The following is a 23400-nucleotide window of genomic DNA, read 5'->3' on the forward strand; positions in this document are numbered from 1 at the left end:
CAGTGCCAGCATCCCATTTGGGCACTGTTTCGAGTCTTGGCTGCTCCACTTCCAATCCAGCTCTCTGCCAGGGTATGGGAAAGCAGCAGAAGATGGCCCAAGTCCTTGGGCCCCTGCACCTACATGGGAGACCAGGAAGAAGCTCCTGGCTCCTGGCTCCTGGCTTTGGATCAGCTCAGCTCTGGCCATTGTGGTCATTTGGGGAGTGAACCAGCAGAATGGCAGACCTCTCTCTCTCTGGCTCTACCTCTCTGTCTTTTAAATAAATAAAATAAAAGGTGACATATATAGTAAGGAACACAGCACTCTAGTCTGCAAATCTCTGTCTTGGAACAGTATTTGCATGATACACATTTGATTTTAAAATGTCCAGAAATACGTTTTTTCATGTCTATTTAATTTACTTGAAAGGCAGAGAGAGAGAGAGAGGAGAGACCATCCATCTGCTTGTTCACTTCTCAAATGCCCAAAACAGCTGAGACTGGGTCAGGCTGAAACTAGAAGCTGGGGAGCTGCACAAAGGTCTCCCAAGCACTTGAGACAGAATCTACTGCCTCCCAGGACCATCAGCAGGAAGCTGGATGGGAAGCCGGGACTCCGGGCACTGGGATCTGGGAGGCAGACTTTGCAAGGCATCTTCACCTGCCTCTGGAACACGTGGGGCCTCCAGTTTCTCCATGGCTTCCTGACACTTTTTTTCCCAGGAGAGGGAGTTGGAACGAAATCTGCAGCATTACCTGCTGAATGACCTTGGGCAGTTCACTCTGTCCCTGGAACATAAGGAACTTAATTATCTCATTTAAATCAGATAATGAGGCTTTACCTGCCAGAAGGCAGAGAGCTGGAATACATGCTCTCTTGGTTATCTTCAACTCCATCAGTGACTATCTTTTTTCTTTTTAAAAATTGTTTTTAGTTTTTCTTCGGAGCTCTCCCATATTACCCTCTCCCATTCCAGTCTGGGGGCCACTTAAGCTCCCCCAGTGCCTCTGGGAGGCGTGGGTAAGGCTGAAGAGCAAGGGTCTTCAAATCTGGCCTGGAAGGTAGGATCACGTGTCCGCCGCCTCCCAACTGAGGTGTCCTCTGCTTTCCTGGGGGGCTGCAAAGGAAGGAGAGGCCCGGAAGCCAGTGCCTCGGGTGTCGCAGCAAGGAGCACCTGCCTTCGCCTCACCTGCCCCGGAGCAACACCCGAGCTACTCGGACGCTCGGGGTTCAGAGCGGCTCGCCTCCTCGCTCACCGCGCTCATACCGGGTCTATACTGGGTACGCGTTCCTTGGCCCCATCCTTCCCAGCCCCGGGGGCTGCCAGAAAGGCATTTCCCGCCCGGCTCGGCTCCTCGGGGGCGGAGCCCACCTGTGTCCGGGGGCGGGGCCTAGGCGGAGGCGGGACAGGTGGGCGTGAGGTAGTGGCCCAAGCTGGAGAAAGAGCCCGAGCTGGCCGAGGCGAGAGGACAGGCGGGCGGGCGGGCACCCGGGACGGCCTCCTTTAGGGTAGCCGGAGAGCGCGAGCGGCGCAGGAGGGAAGCAGCGAGCCTGCGACCGGAGAGGCGCGGAGAGCGGAGCCCGGCGCCGAGGACGCTCGGGGAGGAGGGGCCGCCTCTGCTCCCGGAGGGGACCTGCGAGGCGCCCGCGCGGCCGGGGGACCCTCGGACGCCGAGCATGGGCCGGCGCCCCGCCGGGAAGCGGCCGGGGGCGGTGGCCTCGGCGCAGCCCTGAGGCTCCGCGCTGGGGCTCGGGACGCCCGCGGCGCTGGGCCCGGCTGGGGCCGGGGGCTGGGTGCGGAGCAGTCCGCGCTGGCGGCGGCCGCCTCGGCGCCGAGCCATGGGGAGCCCCCGGGCCGCGCTGCTGCTGCTCCTGCGCCCGGCCAAGCTGCTGCGGAGGCGCTTCCGGCTGCTGCTGGCGCTCGCCCTGGTGTCCGTGGGGCTCTGGACTCTGTATCTGGAACTGGTGGCGTCGGCGCAGGTCGGCGGGAACCCCTTGAACCGGAGTGAGTAGCACGGGGCTGAGGGCGGGCGCGGAGGCGGGGGAGGCAGCCCGGGGCGCCCGCGCTGGGGGACCCGCCGCGCCCCCTCACACCCGGCTTCCAGCTCGGTTTCCTCTCCAGGTGCCCGGCGCCGCCCCGCGTCTCCGTGGGGAGAGAGGGGGGTCGGGGCGGCCGCGGAGCCCCAGCGCCGAGTCCCCGAGTCCGGGCCTGCCCGCCGGGCCATGTGGGGCCGGGACATCCTCGCCTGTCCCCGGGGGAGATGCGCCGGGAGAGGCGCTCTGCGGCACGGCGGGACTCTAGCGTCCGGAACGCCCCCGGCCGCACCCCCACCCCCTCCCGATGGGGCGCGCTCCCGCGGCGGGGCCCAAACTTTGCCCACCTCGCGCTGGCCGGCTCGCCCGGGCTCCCCTCCCGCCGCGTCTTCACGGCTGCCTTTTAAACAATGCCCCCCGAGAGCCTCCTCTCTCCTCCCTCTTCCCACGCAGCCCTCCCCTCTTCCTCCTGGTACCCCAGCTCCTGCCCTGGCCACCCTTCCTTCTGGTTTTCTGAAGCCTCCTTGGGACCCCCGCAGAGTCAGCCAAACTCCCCAGACCTTGCTCGAGGAGACAATGGGCGACTTGTGGGCTGGCAGCGCCCGGATTCCTGCTTCTGTTTTATCTTGGCCAGACCACTTAATGCTTCTGTGCCTCAGTTGCCTCCTAGGATAATAACGGCATGCCTCAGTTTCCTTTTTTGCTTCGGGGGGCGAGGCTGTCCCAGGTGATTTGCAGTGTACTCTCGGCGGTCGGTGGCAGAGGCTGTAAAAGATGAGTTTGAGAGCTGGAAAAGGGGTGAAGGAATGCCCCGGACTCGCAGGTTCCTTTCCCAAGCTCAGGGGGGCCCAGGACCAAAGCGCCAGCGCCGGCTTCCCTGCTGGCGCTTCTGCCTTGCAGGAAGTTCCGACCACCGCAAGCGATGAAATTGCTGCCCTGGGCTTGGGTCAACTCCTTTACCCTGAGGTGGGTGTGGTGCTTTGCCTCCTCCTGTGGCCAAGAAGAGGGAATTACTAGGGACAGAAACCGAGCTGGTTCAGGTTGGAGATATATATTTATGGCCTAACCGCTCACTCTGGCAGTGGCAATAATTCTGGCTGTGAGTTGGGAAAGGAGTGTGTGTGTGGGGGGGGTTGTTCCAATCTTAGCTCTGCCACTAACTAGCCAGGGACTCACGGGAGAAAGCAAGTCAGCAGTGCAGGTAAAACGAGGAGTTTGGTGTAGAAGATCTTCAGGTCCCTTTTGGTCTGGATCCTGAGATTGTGGAACCCCCCACCCCCCCACTGCCACTTGAGCCTTCTCAGGACCAGAGAGCCCAGCACGGCACGAGCAAGGCCATGCTTAGCCTGTTCCCCAGCTCTGCACAGGAGGGTTCTTTCTGATGACCAAAGTCTGCCTTCCCACAGCTGGCTCTTCCCTCCCCTGAGCCTTGTTCTTCTCCCCAAAGCCATGAGGTGACTGCTCTTCCAACACCCTGGCCACTCAGATCCCAGTGGAGGAGCTTAGCCGGAGTGTGTGCAGGGGGGAAGCCTGGGAGAGCTTCCTGTGCCCTCCCGGGGATGCCCCTTCCCAGTGAAGTCATCGTGTGTGTGTATATGTGTGTGTGCGTGTGTGTGTGTGTGTGATAGTCGGTGGGATCCTCTGTGCAAAGAGTAGCTTTGTGGCCCCAAAGCCGGTGACCTTCTTTCCTCCCCTTCTCCGCTTTTCCTTTGCCTCACCTGTGCTTTCTCCTCCGAGACCTGGAGCCCCTTTGCAGGCTCACCACCTCGTGCTCTGGCTCCTCACGCCTCGCTCCTGTTGCCCACCTCATCCTGAGCCGCCAGTTCTTGGGTCTGGTGACTCTCCCTCCTGCATGAATTTACCTGAATTGTCTTGGTCTTTTGTTTCCATTTCCCAAAGGACCTTTTCTAGAAAAAATGGTCGCAGCTTCCCCTTCCGGAACAGGCTTTTCTGTGGTGCTGTGTGTTTTACCCAGAGGCTCAGCCTGGCCCTGCTGGGTCACTTGTTTCATCTTCTCAGTCTCTTAGAACCTCCAAGTCCATCTGCCAGGCACTGGGCTTCCCGCCGAGTTCTGCCCCTTCCATGATTTTCCCGTGGATGAACTTCACATTGTGGTTGTGATTTCCGACTCCCATCCTTTTTTGTTGTTAAGAAGCCTGGACATCTTTTATCAGAACTCCCTCCTGTCCCATGGGGTTTTACTGCCAGCTCAGTTAGCCTCTGGAGGGAGAGTGGGGGATAGGGAGGTAGGAGGGGGCTGCTCCCCTTTCTTCCTGCCACCCTGGGGCAACAGCAGCAACCCAGCCAGTAAAATGGGCCCTCCCAGGGCTGTGCTGGGAGGCTTTGGCCACAGCCCCCATCTTGGCTCTGCTTCCCAAAAAGCCGCCCTGCCCCTCTTCCTAGCCAGCTCTGCCAACTCACTCCACCACCAGCTTTCCTGTCATCCGAAGGCCAAGCCCTGTCCCCAGGAACCTTTCATTTGCCTGCCCCTGGGTGAGTGGCACATTGATCCGGCTGAAAGAAGCGCATGGAGAGACGACGCTCGCAAGCTGTGGGGTGGGAAAGTAATGACAGGGGAGCCGGCTTCCTGCTTCATCTTCATGAAATAACCCAGTATTTTAAGATACACATGATGTGCCATTTGGGCTCCGTGTGTAGAAAAAGATAGAACCACAATTGGAGTGGCTTCGAAGAAAAACAGCCAACCAAAACCATTAACAAGTAGCAAATGGGTCCCGTGGATAAAAGAATTGGAGCTGCTCACTCACTGACTGATGCAAGTACTTATTTAGTGCAGGCCTCCCGCAGGGCATGGTGCTGGATCACTCAGATGTGATAACCAGCGTACTGCGTCCCCGCTCTCCAGCTGAGGCGCCCGCATAAAAATAATCAAATGGCGAACCTAGAGGTTTCTTTCCCTGACACTCCTGGAAACAGGGCACAGTCCTTTCCACTAGTAGTTCATGGACATGGGGCGTTTGAGACCTTGAGGAGTTACAGCAAGATTTTGATGGATGCAGAAAGAGGGGGTTATTCCAGACGAAAGGAGCAGCATCAACAAAGACTAAGATCAAGGACATGGTATGTGGGAATGCCAGGGACGCAGAGGTTATGAAGGAGAATGTAGGGTTGGTGCTGTGTTATGGAAGACTTTGAATGACAAGCTTGGAGCGTGGTGTTCATTCCGCAGAAAGCCGTTGAAAAGTTTAGAATAGGTTAACATTGTAGAATGAAACAATACTTTGGGGATGGAATAGGGGTCCAGGAATAGTTCCTGAAGGTCTCTTCTTGCTGTGCCTGGCATTAGCCCTTTAGCTGCTGGGCTATGACACTGTCGGGGGCGGTCTGGGGGATAGAAGGGTACCGAGAGGGCCTCAGCAGTCACCATGTACCAACACATACCCAGGTATTTTCATGTTTTTGTAACTGATACAGCTATCCTGGGATGTGCTGGTTAAAGAGCAGCCCTGGGAACAGACTATTATTGGAAGTTAAAGATTCTCCATTCTGGCAGGTTTTAACAAGCCATACCCATTTGTTCAGATTGGATTAGCTAAGGTTCTGCCTGAAGGCAGAGGTCTGAGCTGAAATGGTCTCTAGGTTCTTTGCTCTGTTGTTGACTTGCTGCTGGGACCAGCTTGGTGCCAGAGCCAGCCAATGACCAGGGTGAAAAAGAGAGTGTGTTCTGACCTCTTTGTAGATCTCTCCAGGCTGGGGCTGGAGTATTCCCATGTCAGCTGAGGTTCCTATGCTGAACCCCAAAGGGCTCTCAAGCACAGGACTAATTGGTGATGTTGGCTGCCTTAAACCGACACCACATCCTTCTGGTTGGCCCTTGCCCTTCCTGATTGACTGGAGCGAGCTGTGCAAGGCTCACCCACAGATGTCAGGCGGCCACTTGTGCCCCGGTCACTACAGCCATTCCAGTGGGAAAGGACATAATCCCTCCAGCAACGGAGGTAACTCAGGGCAGAGCCGTAATCTGAGACGCAGGCAGGGAGAGAGGGAGAAGCAAATGAGACAGATGTGTGGGCCGAGCAGGGATAGCGTGGCTTAGGGTTGAAATTCAGAGCAAAGGCAGGCACAGAGCTTCACGTGGGCCAGGCCGTGTTTCCTCTGCCCGGGCTGGCCTTGCCTCCCTTCCCCATAGAACGCTGGGCTCTGTTTCCAGTGCCCCACTTCCCTCTCTTCACGCTGAAATGCTGGTCACCTGGCTGCTGCGGGTATCTCCCAATCGGTATTGAAGTCTGGGTACATGGTAGGCACTCAAGTAAGTACTTACTGGCTATAAATGGTCAGCTCTGAACTTCAAAGCACCTGATCTTTTCCACTGGCAGATACTCTGTTTATCAGTGGCTGATCCAAGAATAGCACCCAGGAATTCTCATTCCTGGTACCATAATCCATATAAACAACAATGGCCTTTGAATACAAATGAAAAAGGTAAGAACTGGCCAGTGATGCTTTTTTATTTTATTTTATTTGTTTTATTATTTATTATTGTTTTATTATTTTGCTTTAATTTTATTTAAGTTATACAAGTTTCATGTATTTCATATACACAGATTTAGGAACATAGTGACACAAGGGTGCTTTTTTGCTCCGTGTGTTTTCTCTGGGCCCACCACTGCATGCCCCAGAAGCACAGCATTTGATGGGAGGCCTCGCCACACGTGTTGGGCAGCTCTCCTTTCCGGGGTCTCGTCAGTCCCTGTCCTGAGGTGGCCAGCAGAATTGCAGCAACACGTCTGCCGTCGTGGTCCTGCCCCCCACCCGGGCAGCCTCAGTGTCAGTTGAGGTCCAAGCTGCCCTGCTCAGCGGTGCTGGAGCTGCCTGCCACTCCCTGTCCTGGGAGCTGTTCCCGGCATGGTTTTAACTGCTTTGCAGCACAAGGTCTTCTGAAACAACCCGTTTTGTGCTGGTGTTGGGAGAGGCTGGTAGGTGCGCTGCAGTAATTTTCCAGGCCATAGAGCCTGGTCTTGCCCTCTAGTGCTGAGCTTTATGGAGCAAAGCAGCGCAGCGCAGGCGCCGGAGCCCAGTTTGCTTTGGAAGGGGGCCTAGAGTATGTTCTTGGAGTCGCTGCTCACTGTCTAGTTCTCTCCCAAGTTCGCTGGTCTCAAAAGTTACCCTTTTATTTCCCACAAACATTTTTCCTGTATCTAAAAATGATGAGGTTAAAATGAGGCAGGACATGTATTTAAAGTTTTCAGAAAATCCTCCTTAAGTCTTATGTGACTTGCGTAATTAATAGATTTGTATGTTAGCTGATACACAAAATGCCACTGGAGGAGGTGGGTGTAGTTTGAACAGTGTATGTAACGAGTGTGTTGTATATTCTGAGCAAAGCCTTCAGGTTCTAAAAAGTGCTGCTTGGTGAGTACAAATGATTATTCTTTTTATTCTTGTAACTTTTATTTTTTTTTTAAAAGATTTATTTATTTATTTGAAAGTCAGAATTACACAGAGAGAGAGGAGAAGCAGAGAGAGAGTCTTCTATCCTATGGTTCAGTCCCCAGTTGGCCGCAACGGCTGGAGCTGCACTGATCTAAAGCCAGGAATCAGGAACTTCTTCCAGGTCTCCCACACCAGTGCAGAGGCCCAAGGACTTGGGCCATCTTCTACTGCTATCCCAGGTCATAGCAGAGAGCTGGATAGGAAGTGAAGCAGCTGAGTCTTGAACCGGCGCCCAGCTGGGATGCTGGCACTTCAGGCCAGGGCATTAACTCGCTGCCGGCCCCTAACTTTTAGTTTTATGCTTAATGTTTTACTTTTTTTTTTTTTTTTTGACAAGCAGAGTGGACAGTGAGAGAGAGAGACAGAGAGAAAGGTCTTCCTTTTCCATTGGTTCACCCTCTAATGGCCGCCGCGCTGATCCAAAGCCAGGAGCCAGGTGCTTTTCCTGGTCTCCCATGGGGTGCGGGGCCCAAGCACTTGGGCCATCCTCTACTCACTCCTGGGCCACAGCAGAGAGCTGACCTCGAAGAGGGGCAACCGGGACAGAATCCGGCGCCCCAACTGGGACTAGAACCCGGTGTGCTGGCGCCACAGGTGGAGGATTAGCCTATTGAGCTGCGGTGCTGGCCTTTACATCTTAACTTAAAAAAAAAAAACCTTATTCTGACCAACAGCTTAATTTCCTATTATTATTGTTTTTTAAAGATTTATTTATTTATTTGAAAGGCAGAGTTACAGAGAGGCAGAGGCAGAGAGAGAGAGAGAGAGGTCTTCCATCCGCTGTTTCATTCCCAAATGGTGCAATGGCTGGAGCTGAGCTGATCCTAACCAGGAGCCAGGAGCTTCTTCCATATCTCCTATGTGGGTGCAGAGCCCAAGGACTTCGGCCATCTTCCATTGCTTTCCCAGACCATGAAAGAGAACTGGATCAGAAGTGGAGCAGCCAGGACTCAAACTGGCACCCATATGGATACTGGCACTACAGGCAGTGGCTTTACCCACTATGCCATGGAGCCGGCCCCTTATTATTGGCTTTTAAAAAAAAATTTTCTTTTTTTGGCTTATTTTCTTGAGAGGGAGAGAGAGAAAGAGAGAAAGAAAGAGAGAGAATGCTCCCGTCTGTTGGTTTGCTCCCCAAATGACTACAACAGCTGGGAACAGGCTAGGCCAAAGCTCAGAGCCAGGAATTGAATCCAGGTCTCTCACGTGGGTGGCAAAAACCCAATTACTTGAACTGTCAGTGCTGCCTCCCAGGGTCTACAATAGCAGGAAGCTGGAATCAGGAGTGGAGCCGGGAATGGAACCCAGGCACTCCAGTGGGAAACAGGACCTTCATCTGGGTCTCCTATGTGTGTGGCAGGGGCCCAAGTGTTTGAGCCATCTTCTGCTGCTTTTCTTAGGCTGTTAGCAGGGAGGTGGATTGGAAGTGGAACAGCCAGGGCTTAAACTGGCATTCATGTGGAGGCTTTACCAGCTGCGCCACAGCGCCAGCTCCACCACTGATACTTCTGATCACATTTGTCATACAAGTATATCCCCTCTTCCAAAGATTTTAGAAGAAGACTCTCTCACACCTATTGCGAGACTGTGAACCTGAATATCTGTGACTACTGTCTGGCCTGTCATAAACATGAAAAATTCAGTCCCCTTATTAACAGCTAATAAAATGGGTTCAAGGGAGAGACTTGCCTTGCCCACCCATTTTTTCCTGTTCAGCTATGTTTTTTGTTGTATGGCAGAAGCTTTGCTTGCATTGTACTTCATAGGAGGTAAAATTGTTCTTTGTGTCATCAAGTCCTAGGAGGAGGGCCCATGGATGGGAAAAGAATAAAGGTAAGGGTGGGAATAGAGAAGTGACATTCTTGGCCAACCAAGGAATCCAGCAAGTTAAGGGATGTGTATTTTTCAGTTTTTATTTTGCAAATCTGGAGTGGCTGCAGAGGTGGTTCATTTTAAAAATTAAAGCAAAAATGTTGGTGGAGGATTTACTTTTTTGTGGGGATTGAATGGAATGAAAAGCATTGATGGTTCCTGGAAAAAATTGTGGAATTTGAAGGCAGGGCGGGATTCAAATCCAAGCCCTGTTACTCACCAGTTGTGAGGCCTTATAGAAGGTGCTTCTTCCTTTCTAAGCCTCAGATGCTTCATCTGGCTAATGGGGTTAGGATGCCCGCCTTGTAGAATTTTTCTTGTAACTAAGTAAGATTTAGAAAGGAGCTACACATTTGGACTAGCAGTGGAGATGCTGGCATGCCATTTTGGAATATCTGGATTTGATGCCTGGCTCTGGCTCCTGACTCCAGATTCCTGCTAATGTGGACCCTGGGAGGCAGTGGTGATGCCTCAAGTAATTGGGTTCCTGCCACCCACATGGGAGACTTTGCCAGGGGAGGCTCCTGACTTCATCCTGATCCAGCACTAACCATTCAGGGCATCTGTGGAATGCAATCAGTGGATGGATGTTTTCTGCCTGTAAAATAAATAAATGAAAAAAAAAAAGAAAAAACAAGAGTTAGTGAACCCACTACCTAGTTGGTGGACAGTTAGATTTAATAGAAGCCTGGTGCATGTTGGGCACTCCTGTTGGTTCCCATACAGCCTGGTAGGGCCTGGAGGATGGCTGTGCAGGCAGAGTGAACAGAGCCCTCAGCTGGCTCCTTTGCCAGTGCTTCTGCAGCTTTTCAGTCCCCAGCAGTCACAGGGCCACCCATGTGTAGCACCTGCTCCCACATGCACACTCCTCACTCTGTGATGCTCAGAACCGACTGGCTCACCTTCCCATCCCCTCCCCAGGCAAAAGTTTGCTTGGGGGGTTGCATGGGTAGGTCAGGAGCCAGGAATCTCCATTCCTGGGAATGGGAGGTGCCTGGGGGATATGCCAGGGCAGGAAAGCACAGCCAGGGGGAAATGGCAGCCTGCCACTCTGCAGCATTGCCTCTGAGCACACTTGGGGTTTCTGGACTGGAGGAAGATCGCCTGGCAGTTACCTCCATTTAAATCCAGCTTCGCAACTGACTGACCATGGGCCCTGTTCTTTGTTTCATAAGCTTTGGAAGGGGATGCCTCCTTTAGGAGTAGATTTGGAACTCTTCTCATGCCCTAAGGAGCCAATCAGTCTTAGACATTCTGGCTCTGGCTCTGGTCTTTCAAGACACTGTGTCCTGAACCGAGAGGTGGCAGCTATCCCAGGGCTTCTGGCCACTTTGGCCTCCAAGGTCATCTCTGACAATGTGGTCTCCATACACGGAGGTGCCTGAAAGATGAAAGGGCTCCCTGCTGAGATCTTCTTACAGATCCTCTGACCCCCTCCTTGCTGCCCTGCCTGCCAACCCATGGTTCAGATGAACGCATGCGGCATGTGCTCATTCACGCCCTCCCCCCCAGCCAACTGTCTCAGTACCCTGCTCACACCACAGCTGGCTCAACCGTTGGCAGTGGTGGGAACCCAGAGAGTCACGCAGCGTGATTCACTGTTACGGATCATTGGCCTTTGAGGACAACCCAGTCATCTTTACCTTGGCCAGAATGTGTCTGTGGAGGGCTCCCAGAAAAAGGCACTTTGATTCCGTGTATTGATTATTGGGGTGCCTGTGGGGCTAGGGGAGGGAATCATGGTGTCACTGAGGGTGCACAGGCAAGGCAGCTCCGTTAGGCACACCTGGACTCCTGTCGCTTGGACCCAAGTTGTTGTGTCTCAGTGTTTACTTAAACAGCAAGAATCGTGTGTCTCCCGTTTGTGCTTAAGCACCAGCTCCTCATTTGCACAAATACTTGCAGGTGTATTTGGGCATTCTGCTGTAGAATGTAAACCGGGGCGCTGAGAGCAAAAGGAAGAAAGAGAAAGGTTGACGGAGGGAGTAAGGATGTTGAGGATAGCCTGTTGAACCAGGGTCTGCAGGCGATACATGTTCTCATTCTTGGTTCTCCTTTTGTGTTGGCTGAGAACCTGGGGAAAAGGAGATGGAGACGGGGAGCCCAGCCCTGGTGAATGGCATCAGCAAAAGGCAGTGGGAGAGAAACTGAGAGAGAGGTTTATACTTTTCACTTAGTGGCTCTATTTTTTTGAAGATTTATTTGATTGCATTTCAGATTCATTGGGTCCCTTTAATCTGTTTTTGTTGTTTAATTTGAGGCTGAGATAGAGTAGCACACAAACAGATGAAGAGAGAAAGCTCCCATCGCTGGTTCACTCCCACATACTCACAGTGTCCCCAGGCTGGGCCAGGCCAGGAGCAGGGAGCCTGGAACTGAATCCAGGTCTCCCTTGTGGATGGCGAGAATCCAGTTACTTGGGCCATCAGTGCTGCCTCCCAGGGTCTGTGTTAGCAGCAAACAGGAGTCAGGAACTGGGAATCAGACCCAGGCACTTGGATGTGGGATGCTATCCTAAACCACCCCTCCTATTCAGTGCCTTTTATCTATTTATTCAAAGTCAGAGTTACAGAGAGAGGGAGAGAGAGAGAGAGAAATTTCTCTGCTGGTTCATTCCCTAGATGGCTACAACAGCTGGGGTTAGGTCAGGCCAAAGCCAGGAGCCAAGAGCCTCTTCCAGGTCTCCTATGTAGGTGCAGAGGCCCAAGTACTTGGGCCATCATCTGCTTTTTCCAGGCATATTAGCAGGGACCTGAAATGGAAGTGGAGCAGCTGGGACTCTAACCGTGCCCATATGAGGTGCCAGCATCGCAGGTAATGGCTTTACTTACTATACAATGCTGGCTCCGCCCCTGTTGGGTCCCTTTTAAAATACTATGTTGGTCTTCGATTTATAATAATAAATCTATTGATTTATAAATTTAATGATTTATAATATATTTTATCGTAATCTGTTGTCTAAAATTGTTGATTGTCCCCAACAAAGAGGCTGCCATAGTGATAGCTTCTGCTGGCTGCTCTGGCTTTTCCACTTCTTTATTTTTTGGTCCTTGAAGATTTCCCTTACTTTATGGAGGACTTAACGAGGTAAGTAAAAGGAAGTTTATCGTATTTCGTGCAGCATTTTACAGTATTTTGCTGTGGAAGTCCCCGGGCTCGAATTTCCACAGCAGCTCCAGTGAGGTTATTGGGAGAGCCTCTTGAGGGCCAGGCTGCTGAGCAAGGGCTTGGAGGGCAGTAAACTAAATTTTTTAAAAAAGATTTTATTTATTTGAAAGGCAGAGTTACAGCTAGGGAGAGGTAGAGAAAGAGAGAGAGAGAGAGAGAGAGGTCTTCCATCTGCTGGTGCACTCCCCAGTTGGCCACAACAGCCAGAGCTGCACTGATCCAAAGCCAGGAGCCAGGAGCTTCTTCCGGGTCTCCCACGTGGGTGCAGGGGCCCAAGTAGTTGGACCATCTTCCACTGTTTTCCCAGGACACAGCAGAGAGCTGGATTGAAAGTGGAGCACCTGGGACATGAACCAGCACCCATATGGGATGCCCACACCACAGGCAGAGGCTTAGCATACTACACCACAGCACTGGCCCCCTAAAATTTTTTAAAATGGGTTTTGTAGAATGAAGGTGATGTTTTCCTCTTCTCTCTTTTTTTTTAATTAATTAATTAATTTTTTTGACAGGCAGAGTGGACAGTGAGAGAGAGAGACAGAAAGAAAGGTCTTCCTTTTCTGTTGGTTCACCCTCCAATGGCCACTGTGGCCGGCACATCACGCTGATCGAAGCCAGGAGCCAGGTGCTTTTCCTGGTCTCCCATGTGGGTGCAGGGCCCAAGCACTTGGGCCATCCTCCACTCCCTTACCAGGCCACAACAGAGAGCTGGCCTGGAAGAGGAGCAACCAGGACAGAATCCGGTGCCCTGACCGGGACTAGAACCCGGTGTGCCTGCGCCGCAGGCGGAGGATTAGCCTAGTGGGCCATGGCGCCGGCCTTTCCTCCTCTATTTTTAAAAAATTAGTTTCCTATTTTTTTTTTTTTTGACAGGCAGAGTTAGACAGAGAGAGAAAGACAGAGAGAAAGGTCTTCCTTTTTCCGTTGGTTCACCCCCAAAATGGTCAATACGGCTGGTGTGCTACGCCGATCTGAAGCCAGGAGCCAGGTGCTTCCTCCTGGTCTCCCATGTGGGTGCAGGGCCCAAGTGCCTGGGCCATCCTCTACTGCCTTCCCGGGCCACAGCAGAGAGCTGGACTGGCAGAGGAGCAACCAGGACAGAATCCAGCGCCCCAACCGGTACTAGAACTTGGGTTGCCGGTGCCACAGGCGGAGGATTAGCCAAATGAGCCGCGGTGCCGGCCTCCTAATTGTTTTTAATTAAAGATTATTTTATTTAAGAGGCAAAAAGAGAGAGAGTTCCTACCCACTGCTTCATTCTCCAAATGCCCATAACGGCCCCTGGCTGTGGCCAGAGTGAGGAGCTCAATCCAGGGACCCAACTGTTTGAACCATCACCACTTTGCCCTTCAGATTATCTTGATTATACATATTTGTGAGAACAGTGTGATGATTTGACTCATCTGTTCAGTGGGTAGTGGTTAAATCAAGTTAGCATTTCCATCTCTGTTTAAACATTTTTTGATTAGCATTTAATAATTGTATAGTATAGCATTTCAACAGATGTCGACTGTGTACACTGATTAAATCAGAACCATTAACGTTACCCCTCCTTGCAATGACTGCTGGTGTGGAGCCTTTGAGATCCTTTCTTTCATCTACTGAATTGTACTTTAATTCCTTTTTTTTTTTTTTTTTAAGATTTATTTATTTGAGGGCCGGCGCCGCGGCTCAATAGGCTAATCCTCCGCCTAGCGGCGCCGGCACACCGGGTTCTAGTCCCGGTCGGGGCGCCGGATTCTGTCCCGGTTGCCCCTCTTCCAGGCCAGCTCTCTGCTGTGGCCCAGGAGTGCAGTAGAGGATGGCCCAAGTGCTTGGGCCCTGCACCCCATGGGAGACCAGGAAAAGCACCTGGCTCCTGGCTCCTGCCATCGGATCAGCGCGGTGCGCCGGCCGCAGCGCGCCGGCCGCGGCGGCCATTGGAGGGTGAACCAACGGCAAAGGAAGACCTTTCTCTCTGTCTCTCTCTCTCACTGTCCACTCTGCCTGTCAAAAAAAAAAAAAAAAGATTTATTTATTTGAGAGGCAGATTTACAGATGAAGGGAAATACAGAAAGATCTTCCATTCGCTTGTTCACTCCCCACATGGCTGCAACAGCCAGAGCTGGGCTGATCTGAAGCCAGGAGCTGGCAGCCAAGAGCTTCTTCTGGGTCTCCCACATGGATACAGGGGCCCAAGAACATGGGCCATCCTCTGCTGCTTTCCCAGGCCATCAGCAGGGAGCTGGATAGGAAGAAGAACAGCTGGGATGCAAACCGGAGCCCTATGGGATGCTGGCACTGCAGGCAGAGGCTTAGCCTACTATGCCACAGTGCTGGCTCAGTATTTTAATTCTTTTTTTTTTAAGGTTTACTTTATCTTTAATGAGCACTGTTTAACATTTTGTATTTTAATTCTTAAAGCGTGTCCTGACCCCTTCTATGTCCTGGGAACTGTGGCTGTGGGTAGATTAAGCTGTCCGGAAGTTTGCAGGGTGGCTTGGAGGCAGGTGGTTCTGCAGTGGTCCAGAGGTCACTGAGTGTCAGGCTGGGAGGGTGCAGATGAAAGCTGAGACGGGTCAGGGACGGAAGTGAGAAGACGGAAGAGCTTGCTCATAGTTGATGTGGAAGGTGAAGGAGAGTCCTGGGTTTCAGACGTGGTTTTCTGCCATGGTAATTCTAATTTAGAGTTGTTCTGCCTACCCAGCACCTCACACACGTTCTCATGAGAGAAAGGCACCTTCCTTCTCCCTGCACCCTGGCGCCGGGGTCCCGTGCTGCTCCTGGGGAGCACGCAGAGGGACAGGGCGGTGGACACCATTCATTCAGCGGGGATGCTCTGGGCACTCAGCTGCCAGACAGCACTCCAGGTTTTAAAGACATAACAAGGCACAGGAGACTTAGGGTCTTTCACTGTCGTGGGCGCTACATTTCTGGTGAGGAAGAGACAGATAATCACATCAATAAGTAGGTGACAATTTCAGATGAGTCATCTTGGGAAGAAAAACAGAATGTGGTGGGCTTGTATTGTGTTGTGTGGTGCCCCTAGGAAAGCAGCAGAGGATGGCCCAACTGCTTGGGCCCCTGCATCCATCTGGGAGACCCAGATAAACCTCGTGGGTCCTGGCTTTGGCTTGGCCCATCCCTGACCATTGTAGCCATTTGGGGAGTGATTCAGAGGATGGAAGATTCTCTCTCTCTCTCTCTCTCTCTCTTTCTCTCCCCTCCTCCCTCCCTCCCTCCCTCCTTCCCTCCCTCCCCCCCCTTTCTCTCTCCCTCCCTCCCTCCCTTCCTCCCTCTCTGTAACTCTGCCTTTCAATTTGAAAGAGTTATACAGAGAGGCAGAGAGAGACAGAGGCCTTCCATCCACTGGTTCACTCCCCAGATGGCTGCAACAGCCAGAGCTGCGCCAATCTGAAGCCAAGAGCCAGGAGCTTCTTCCAGGTCTTCCACATGAATGCAGTTGGCCGCAATGGCCTGAACTATGCTGATCCAAAGCTAGGAGCTTCTTCCGGGTCTCCCACGTGGGTGCAGGGGCCCAGGGACTTGGGCCATCTTCTACTGCTTTCCCAGGCCATAACAGAGAGCTGGATCAGAAGGGGAGCAGCTGAGTCTCGAACCAGCGCCCATATGGGATGCCAGCACTGCAGGCTGTGGCTTTACCCACTACACTGGCCCCTGGTAAAGAAATCTTAGAAAAGAAAACAGAATGTGGCAGTGGCACTGAGTGCTGGATGAGAGTCCAGAGAAGTGAGCAGTTTGGAGTGGGTGCAAGCTGTCCAGGAGCTCACTTTGGGAACGAGGTGCTGGTCTTGCTGAGCGCCAAGTGAGTGTCAGAACACAAGGAGTTCAGCGTTTCAGGGAATGGGGGCCGTGTAGAAGAGGAAGAACATGTAGAATGGCATCCCCGCTGTGTTTCAGGGTAGCGTCTCCCCCCTCCCCTCCTGTTGTCCTGAAAACAGCTCTCTTGCCCTCCTGGCAGGAAGAGAGAGCCAGCCTCAGACTCAGCTTTCTTCTGGGAGTGCCCGGGAAACAGATGCCGCTGAGAGCTCTGGGCCCCGGGAGAAACCAACAGTGGTGGGCTTTTTCCTCCTTATGAACCTGGGTCCCCAGACCGCAGGGTGGGCAGGGGATGTCCTACTGAAAGCCGCTGGAAATGAGCCTCTGCCCGCTGGGTCCAGTAGTGCACTTATCAGAGTCTGCCTTGCATCAGTTGTTTATGTCCCTGTTTGTCCTTCTCCCTAGTGCAGAGATTGTTAACCCTTTGTGGCTCACAAACACCTGTGAAGAAGTGGTAGATCCTCTCCCCAGAATCTTGCCCCCCCCATATATTTCCTGTACCGTTTTGGGGGGAGGTGCACACAGGCCCCTGATCCCTAGTTAAAGACTCAGGCCTGAATGCCTTACCCAAAGGCTAGTACGTGGCTGTCTCAGGGCATGACTGATTGTGGACAGTCTGCCAGTTAAACTGCTCACCCCAGTTGCAGACGACAGACGTTGGGTGGGAGAAGGAGAGGAAGCAGCCGGGCTGCTAGGAGATGCAGGAAACAATTGTGCAGCTTCGCCGCCTCCCAAACCTGGAGAAGCGCAGCTGAGGTCTCCTCCCTCGTGGGCTGGTCTTTTCTCAGACTCTTGACTGCTGCCTCTTAGCCTTTGCTCATCCTCTCCCCAAGCTCGTGACATCCCTTCTGCTTGCCTCGCCAAAGCTCTACCACTTTGTCCCCTCGCTTTCCCGGGGCCTTCCTCTACCTCTTTGGAACCAGCTGACTCCTCCTTTTGGGAACTTCTGTTGCACTCAAGTTGTCTGATACGTCAGCAGAGCCTGCACTGTGCCCTCCAGGCTCTCTGCCCTTGTCTTTATGCTTCATCTTCCTTGCTTCATCGTGGCTCAGTAGTCAAGGGCAGAGCTGCAAAGTCAGACCATCTCAGTTTGAATCTGGGCTCTGATGCTGTGCCCCAGTGCAGATTCCTGAGTCTCCATCAGTATGCCCCATTCCTTTCCTGTACAGTGAGCCTAGTAGGAGTACCTACCTCACTGGGTTTTTGTTGTGAAAATCAAGTGAAGTAATACAGGTAAAGTACTTAAATGGGGTGGCTGTTTGGTGCAGCAGTTAAGACACTTGCATGCCATATCTGAGTGCCTGGTTCAAGTCCCAACTCTGCATCTGATTTCAGCTTCTTGCCAGTATTTACCCTGGGAGGTAGCAGGTGATGGTCTAAGTCCTTGGGTCCTTGCCATCCATGTATGAGACTCAGATGGAGCCCAGCTATTGCAGGCATTTAGGGAATGAACCAGCAGATGGAATATCTCTGTCTCATTGCCTTTCAAATTAATTAAAAACATTTTTTTTAAAGAATAGCTCCTTGATTCATAGTGTTTAAGACTTTTTTTTTAAAAAGATTTATTTATTTTATTTGAAAATGAGAGTTACAGAGAGGCAGAGGCAGAGAGAAAGAGAAAAATCTTCCATTCGCTGGTTTGCTCCCCAAATAGCTGCAACGGCTGGAGCTGAGCCAATCTGAAACCAGGGTCCAGGAGCTTTTTCCGAGTCTCCTACACAGGTGCAGGGGCCCAAGGACTTGGGCCAGTCTCTGCTGCTTTCCCGGGCACATTAGCAGGGAGCTGGATTGGAAGTGGAGCAACCTGTACTCAAACCAGCACCCATATGGGATTCTGACGCTGGAGTTCGGGGCCTTAACCTGTACCACAGCGCTGGTTGGGCCATCTTCTACTACTTTCCCAGGCCATTGCAGAGAGCTGGATAGGAAGTGGAGCAGCCAGTCTTGAACTGGCACCCATATGGGATGCCAGTGCTTCAGGCCAGGGCATTAACCAGCTGCGCCACAGCACCAGCCCCAGCTTATTATCATTTAATCAGATTTTACAGCCCTTCTCTCTCTCTTTTGTCTGGTTTTGGGGTGCCGTCTCTCAGATATCAAAGAATCGCAGATCAGGGATGTATCTTAGAGATTTTAATTCAGAGGTGGACAGTACCTGCTTTCCTGTTGAGGCTCTTGGCGCAGGTATCTCCAATAAAACATAAAATTCTCTTACTGAGCCCTGATGCAACCTTGGACTCTTCGTCCACACAGCTCTCCAGGCAGTGACTACAAACTGCTGTTGGCCTTGCCTCCTGACTGTGCCAGTAGAGAGCTGGACCGAGTCTGGTCTCCCTGCTGCAGAGGCCAGCGCTCCTGACGCCTGCACTGCTCTTCTCACCATCCCGGGCTGCGCCCCTCTGCCTCACTCCCTCCATTTTATTTGCTGAGAATGTTTCCTTTCAATGCCTACATTTTGTAAGGTCAGGAGAATCTTTTTTTTTTTTAAAGATTAACTTGTTTTAAAGATTAATTTATTTGAAAGAGTTACAGAGAGGTAGAGGCAGAGAGAGAGAGAGAGAGAGAGAGAAAGTCTTCCATCTACTGGTTCACTCCGCAAATGGCTGCAAAGGCTAGAGCTGAGCTGATCCGAAGCCAGGAGTCAGGAGCTTCTTCTGGGTGCAGGGGCCCAAGCACTTGGGCCATCTTCTACAGCTTTCCCAGGCCATAGCAGAGAGCTGGATCGGAAGTGCAGCAGCTGGGACTCAAACTGGCGCCCATATGGGATGCCGACACTGCAGGCAGTGGCTTTACCTGCTACGACACAGCACCAACCCTGGGAAATACTTTCTTAATAATTGTTTGATTTATGTATTTTACATTTTTGAACAATAGAGAGATGGACATGTCCCATCTGCTGGTTCACTTCCCAAATGCCTGCAACAGCTGGGGTGGGGTAAAACAGAAGCCAGGAGTTGGGAACTTATTCTAAGTCTCCGACATGGGTGGCGTGGACCCAAGTACTTGAGCCATCACCTGCTGCCTCCCGGGTGCACATTGGCAGGAAGTAGAATGGAGCGCGAAGGCAGCACTCCAACCAGGCATTCTGCTGTGGGATGCCGGTGTCCCAAGCAGTAGCGTTAACTGCTGTACCACAATATTCACCCCCCTAATTATGTGTTTTTTTTAAACCAGTGAACTGGCTAAAGTTGTTGCCACTTAGTGGGGGTGGATCATGTTCCCCGCTCAGCTGCCATTGGGAGTGATCTGTGGATTCTCTGAAATTTCTCTGGTGATACTAACTTTGATATTGGTGGCTGGGAGCAACCTGCAAAAGAGTGCTTGTTGATGTTGAATTCTCACATTGCAGAGGGCAGGCCAAGACTTGACATTTCTCATCTAACCATTCTCTTTGTTCTGCACTCCCTGTCTTGAGAACAGCCCCTTCCAATGTAGCAAGGTGGGGGGCAGTAATTGGAGACTGGAGTCATGACTTCTATCATACCTCCTTGGATTGAGCAAGGCAGGGAATGACGAGCAGATGGGGTCGATTTTAAGTCAGAAGAATCATAGAACACAGGAACCAGGAAGCTGCTGGGGCAGAAAGTTGCATAACATATTTCAGGCTTTCTTGTCTTCTCCTGTATCCTCTTCTGTGTAGAAAGATACAAGTAGATGAGGGCTGATGTTTTCACGAGCCTGGCCCTAGTCAGCAAATGGAAGTCCGTTACTGGCAGTGCTGTGTGGGGCTAAAAGATGCAGTGGAGCAAGCATGGCATGGCGATGGCAACAAGTGGATTCAGATGGCAACAAGTGGTTGGAAGAGGACAGACAGGAAATGAAAAAGGACTATTCCTGCTTGATTTCACATGTCGAACAGGAATTACAACAGTGAAGCTTTCATTGTATTACCCAGGAAATACCACCTCTGTTATGGGGAGATGTTTACTGAGGCAAAGACCTATCAATGGGAAATTGATACGGATCATGGGAGAAAAAGAAACGAATCTAAACCTGGCCAAGGTTCCTGTTGATACTAAAAAGAACCGGGAGGTTCCACTTGGGGGAAATAAACATATATTCTAAGATTTTTAGGGAAGCAATTATGAAATATTTTTAGCACCTTTAGCAAGTCTGAAGTAGTTTTTTGTTTAGCAAGATAAACATTGCACATGACTTTGTTTGCTCAGTTAGGATCGTGCTTGGTGTACAGTGGACGGCCTGAGAGGCAGAAGAGAGAACAACAACCAACAAAGCAAAGATGTTTCCTCAACTTTCTTTTCCCCCCAAAGAAAAAAAAATTGTCGAGAGCTGTTTTCCTATGCATTTTGTTCCTTTCTGTCTTTAGGAAGGTTTGGGGAGTTAAGGGGCCGTGAGTACTTCCCCCAGCCTGAGGGTTACTGGAAGCCAGTCCTGGGAGGGAGAACATCAGGATCTTGTTTTCATGTAGCACCTTCCTCTCGGAACTCAGGCTGCAGGCAGGTTTTGGGACCAGAGGTTCCACGTCTCTCCTCCCACCTGTCCGGGGAGGTGTCCTTTGCCACAGCGCAGGGTCTCTAAGGAGCCCCTGGGGGTGGGGAGCGGCCATCACGTCCTGGAGCTCAGCACAGACAAAGTCCAGCCCACTACCTCCTTTCTGCTGAATTCTTTTACTTGAAAGGCAGGGAGACAGAGACTGACAGAAGAGAGAGCTCCCACCCACGGGCTCACTCCCCAGATGCCCACGACAGCCAGGAACTCGATCCAGGGCTCCCATGTGGGTGGCAGTGACTCAAGTACTGGAGCCATCACCTGCTGCCTCCCAGGGTCTGCATTAGCAGGGAGCTGGGATCAGAAGTGAAGCCAGGGCCGGCGCCGCGGCTCACTAGGCTAATCCTCCGCCTTGCAGCGCCGGCACACCAGGTTCTAGTCCCGGTCGGGGCGCCGGATTCTGTCCCGGTTGCCCCTCTTCCAGGCCAGCTCTCTGCTGTGGCCAGGGAGTGCAGTGGAGGATGGCCCAGGTGCTTGGGCCCTGCACCCCATGGGAGACCAGGATAAGTACCTGGCTCCTGCCATTGGATCAGCGCGGTGCGCCAGCCGCAGCGTGCTGGCCGCGGCGGCCATTGGAGGGTGAACCAACGGCAAGGGAAGACCTTTCTCTCTCTGTCTCTCTCTCTCACTGTCCACTCTGCCTGTCAAAAAAAAAAAAAAAAGTGAAGCCAGGACTCAAACCCAGGCACGCTGATGCAGGATTCAGGCATCTGAAGAGGGGTCTTAACCGCTGTGCCAAGCGCCTGCCTCCTTTATAGAGAGGAGAAGGACGCTAAGGTAAGAGGGAGCTGCCACTGGCAGACTCACAGGTCCCGAGTCCACCCATGGTGTCCCTGAAGGATTGCAAGGCTGGGTAAGGGGTAGCGGCCAGTTCAGAAGCTCAGGGGGCCAGAGTGTAGGTTCTGGAATCTCTCGGGAGGAACTCCTGTCTTGCTGAGGATGTTTTGTTTCTTGTCTGGGCTTTGGGGATGTCACTGCCCCACCTTGCCTTGAATCCTCCCCTAGGCATGAGCAGATGTTCCTTGGGCTGCCGGAGCTGGGCCGGGGCAGAGGGACTTGGAATCTGGGCATCACCAGCGACAGGGGATCACCTGGGAGGCCCTTGGCCTGCCTGCAAGTAGCCAGTGAGGGAGACAGAAGGAAGACTTTGGGCCGGTGCCGCGGCTCACTAGGCTAATCCTCCGCCTTGCGGCACTGGCACACCGGGTTCTAGTCCCGATCGGGGCGCCAGATTCTGTCCCGGTTGCCCCTCTTCCAGGCCAGCTCTCTGCTGTGGCCCGGGAGTGCAGTGGAGGATGGCCCAAGTACTTGGGTCCTGCACCCCATGGGAGACCAGGATAAGTACCTGGCTCCTGCCATCGGATCAGCGCGGTGCTCTGGTCGCAGCGGCCATTGGAGGGTGAACCAACGGCAAAAGGAAGAGCTTTCTCTCTGTCTCTCTCTCTCTCACTGTCAATTCTGTCTGTCAAAAAAATAAAAAATAAATAAAAAAAAAAAAAAAAGAAGGAAGACTTTGGGAAATATGGGGAAGGCGAGTGGCAGTGTCAGGTGTCCTGGAAAAGTCCAGAAGGACTGGACCCGAGAAGGCGCCAGCAAGTGTGGCCAAGGAGCAGCGAGCAGCACTAGTAACTTTGGCCATTAATCGAAATCTCTCCTAGCAGGAGGAGGAAAGTAAAGCCACGTTACGAAGTCATGGAGTCGGCTGCAGGGGAGCATGGAGCATGGGTTAAGGCAAGGCAGATCCCGCAGTTACAGGGAGCATTGGGCGGGGTTAATAGTCAGAACTGACCCAGGCAGGGGAAAGTGTGAGTTTTTTCAGCACAGAGTTAGGGGTTAAAAACCCTGGGCCAAGGGCTGGCGTTGTGGCACAGGGGGTAAAGCTGCCTGTGTTACTGGCATCCTATATGAATGCCGGTTCGAGTCCTGGCTGCTCCACTTCCCATCCAGCTCCCTGCTAATGTGCCTGGGAAGGCAGTGGAGGATGGCCCAAGTGCTTGGTTCCCTGCCACCCACATGGGAGACGTGGAAGAAGCTCCTGGCTCCTGGCTTCAGCCAGGCCCACCTGTGGCCCGCTGCCAGCTGTTGTGGCCATTTGGGGAGTGAACCAGTGGATGAAAGATCTCTCTTCCCCCCTCTCCCTCTGTAACTCTGTCTTTCAAATAAATAAATAAATCTAAAAAGAAGGCAGAGCCCTGGGCCAGGTGTCCAGGCTGGTGGGCGTTGGGTTGCAGCCTTGGTCCTAACAGGACCTAGGTCTGTGACTCTGAGCAAGGCAGTTTCCTTTGTGTAAAGGCAGAGGCTAGACTGACATTTTCCCAAAGAAAATAGTATTTGTCTCAGTCCTGAAAATTCTGGGCTGGAAGGAAGACTGGGAAAAGGAGGCTCAGGAAGGATGCCTGGCTTCAGATCTGGCTGCAACCCTGCCTTTCAGTTCAAGCCGGCCTGGGAGTCAGGGCCTCGAGCCAGCTCCTATCCCTGGGCAGCAGCTGCTCCTGTCTTCCCCTGCTCGCCTGGGAGTGGAAGCGTGGGTTCCAGGTGTGGTCGCTAGGAGGGAGGGGTTGA

At 52.5% G+C, this 23400-nt stretch overlaps 1 protein-coding gene across 5 annotated transcripts in view; it reads left to right on the forward strand.

The window, feature by feature from the left end:
• The first annotated feature begins 1401 nt into the window (after positions 1–1401).
• Positions 1402–23400, forward strand: part of B4GALNT3 (beta-1,4-N-acetyl-galactosaminyltransferase 3) — a 116712-nt gene continuing 94713 nt past the window's right edge. For 2 of the 5 annotated variants that reach the window (XR_016213438.1, XM_051850758.3), the window contains exon 1: positions 1406–1987. Coding sequence is in view for 4 of the 5 variants with exons in the window: in XM_051850758.3 (XP_051706718.3) it covers positions 1822–1987 (166 nt within the window). In the remaining variant the exon portion in view is untranslated. Of the gene's footprint in view, positions 1988–23400 lie in introns of all 5 variants that reach the window. The other 3 variants (XM_008259851.5, XM_002712782.6, XM_089304452.1) reach the window with 2 other exon arrangements.

Source organism: Oryctolagus cuniculus, chromosome 9 (assembly GCF_051225735.1).
Source record: "Oryctolagus cuniculus isolate XC-2025 breed Fujian yellow rabbit chromosome 9, ASM5122573v1, whole genome shotgun sequence".
In the NCBI taxonomy this organism is placed as follows: domain Eukaryota; kingdom Metazoa; phylum Chordata; class Mammalia; order Lagomorpha; family Leporidae; genus Oryctolagus; species Oryctolagus cuniculus.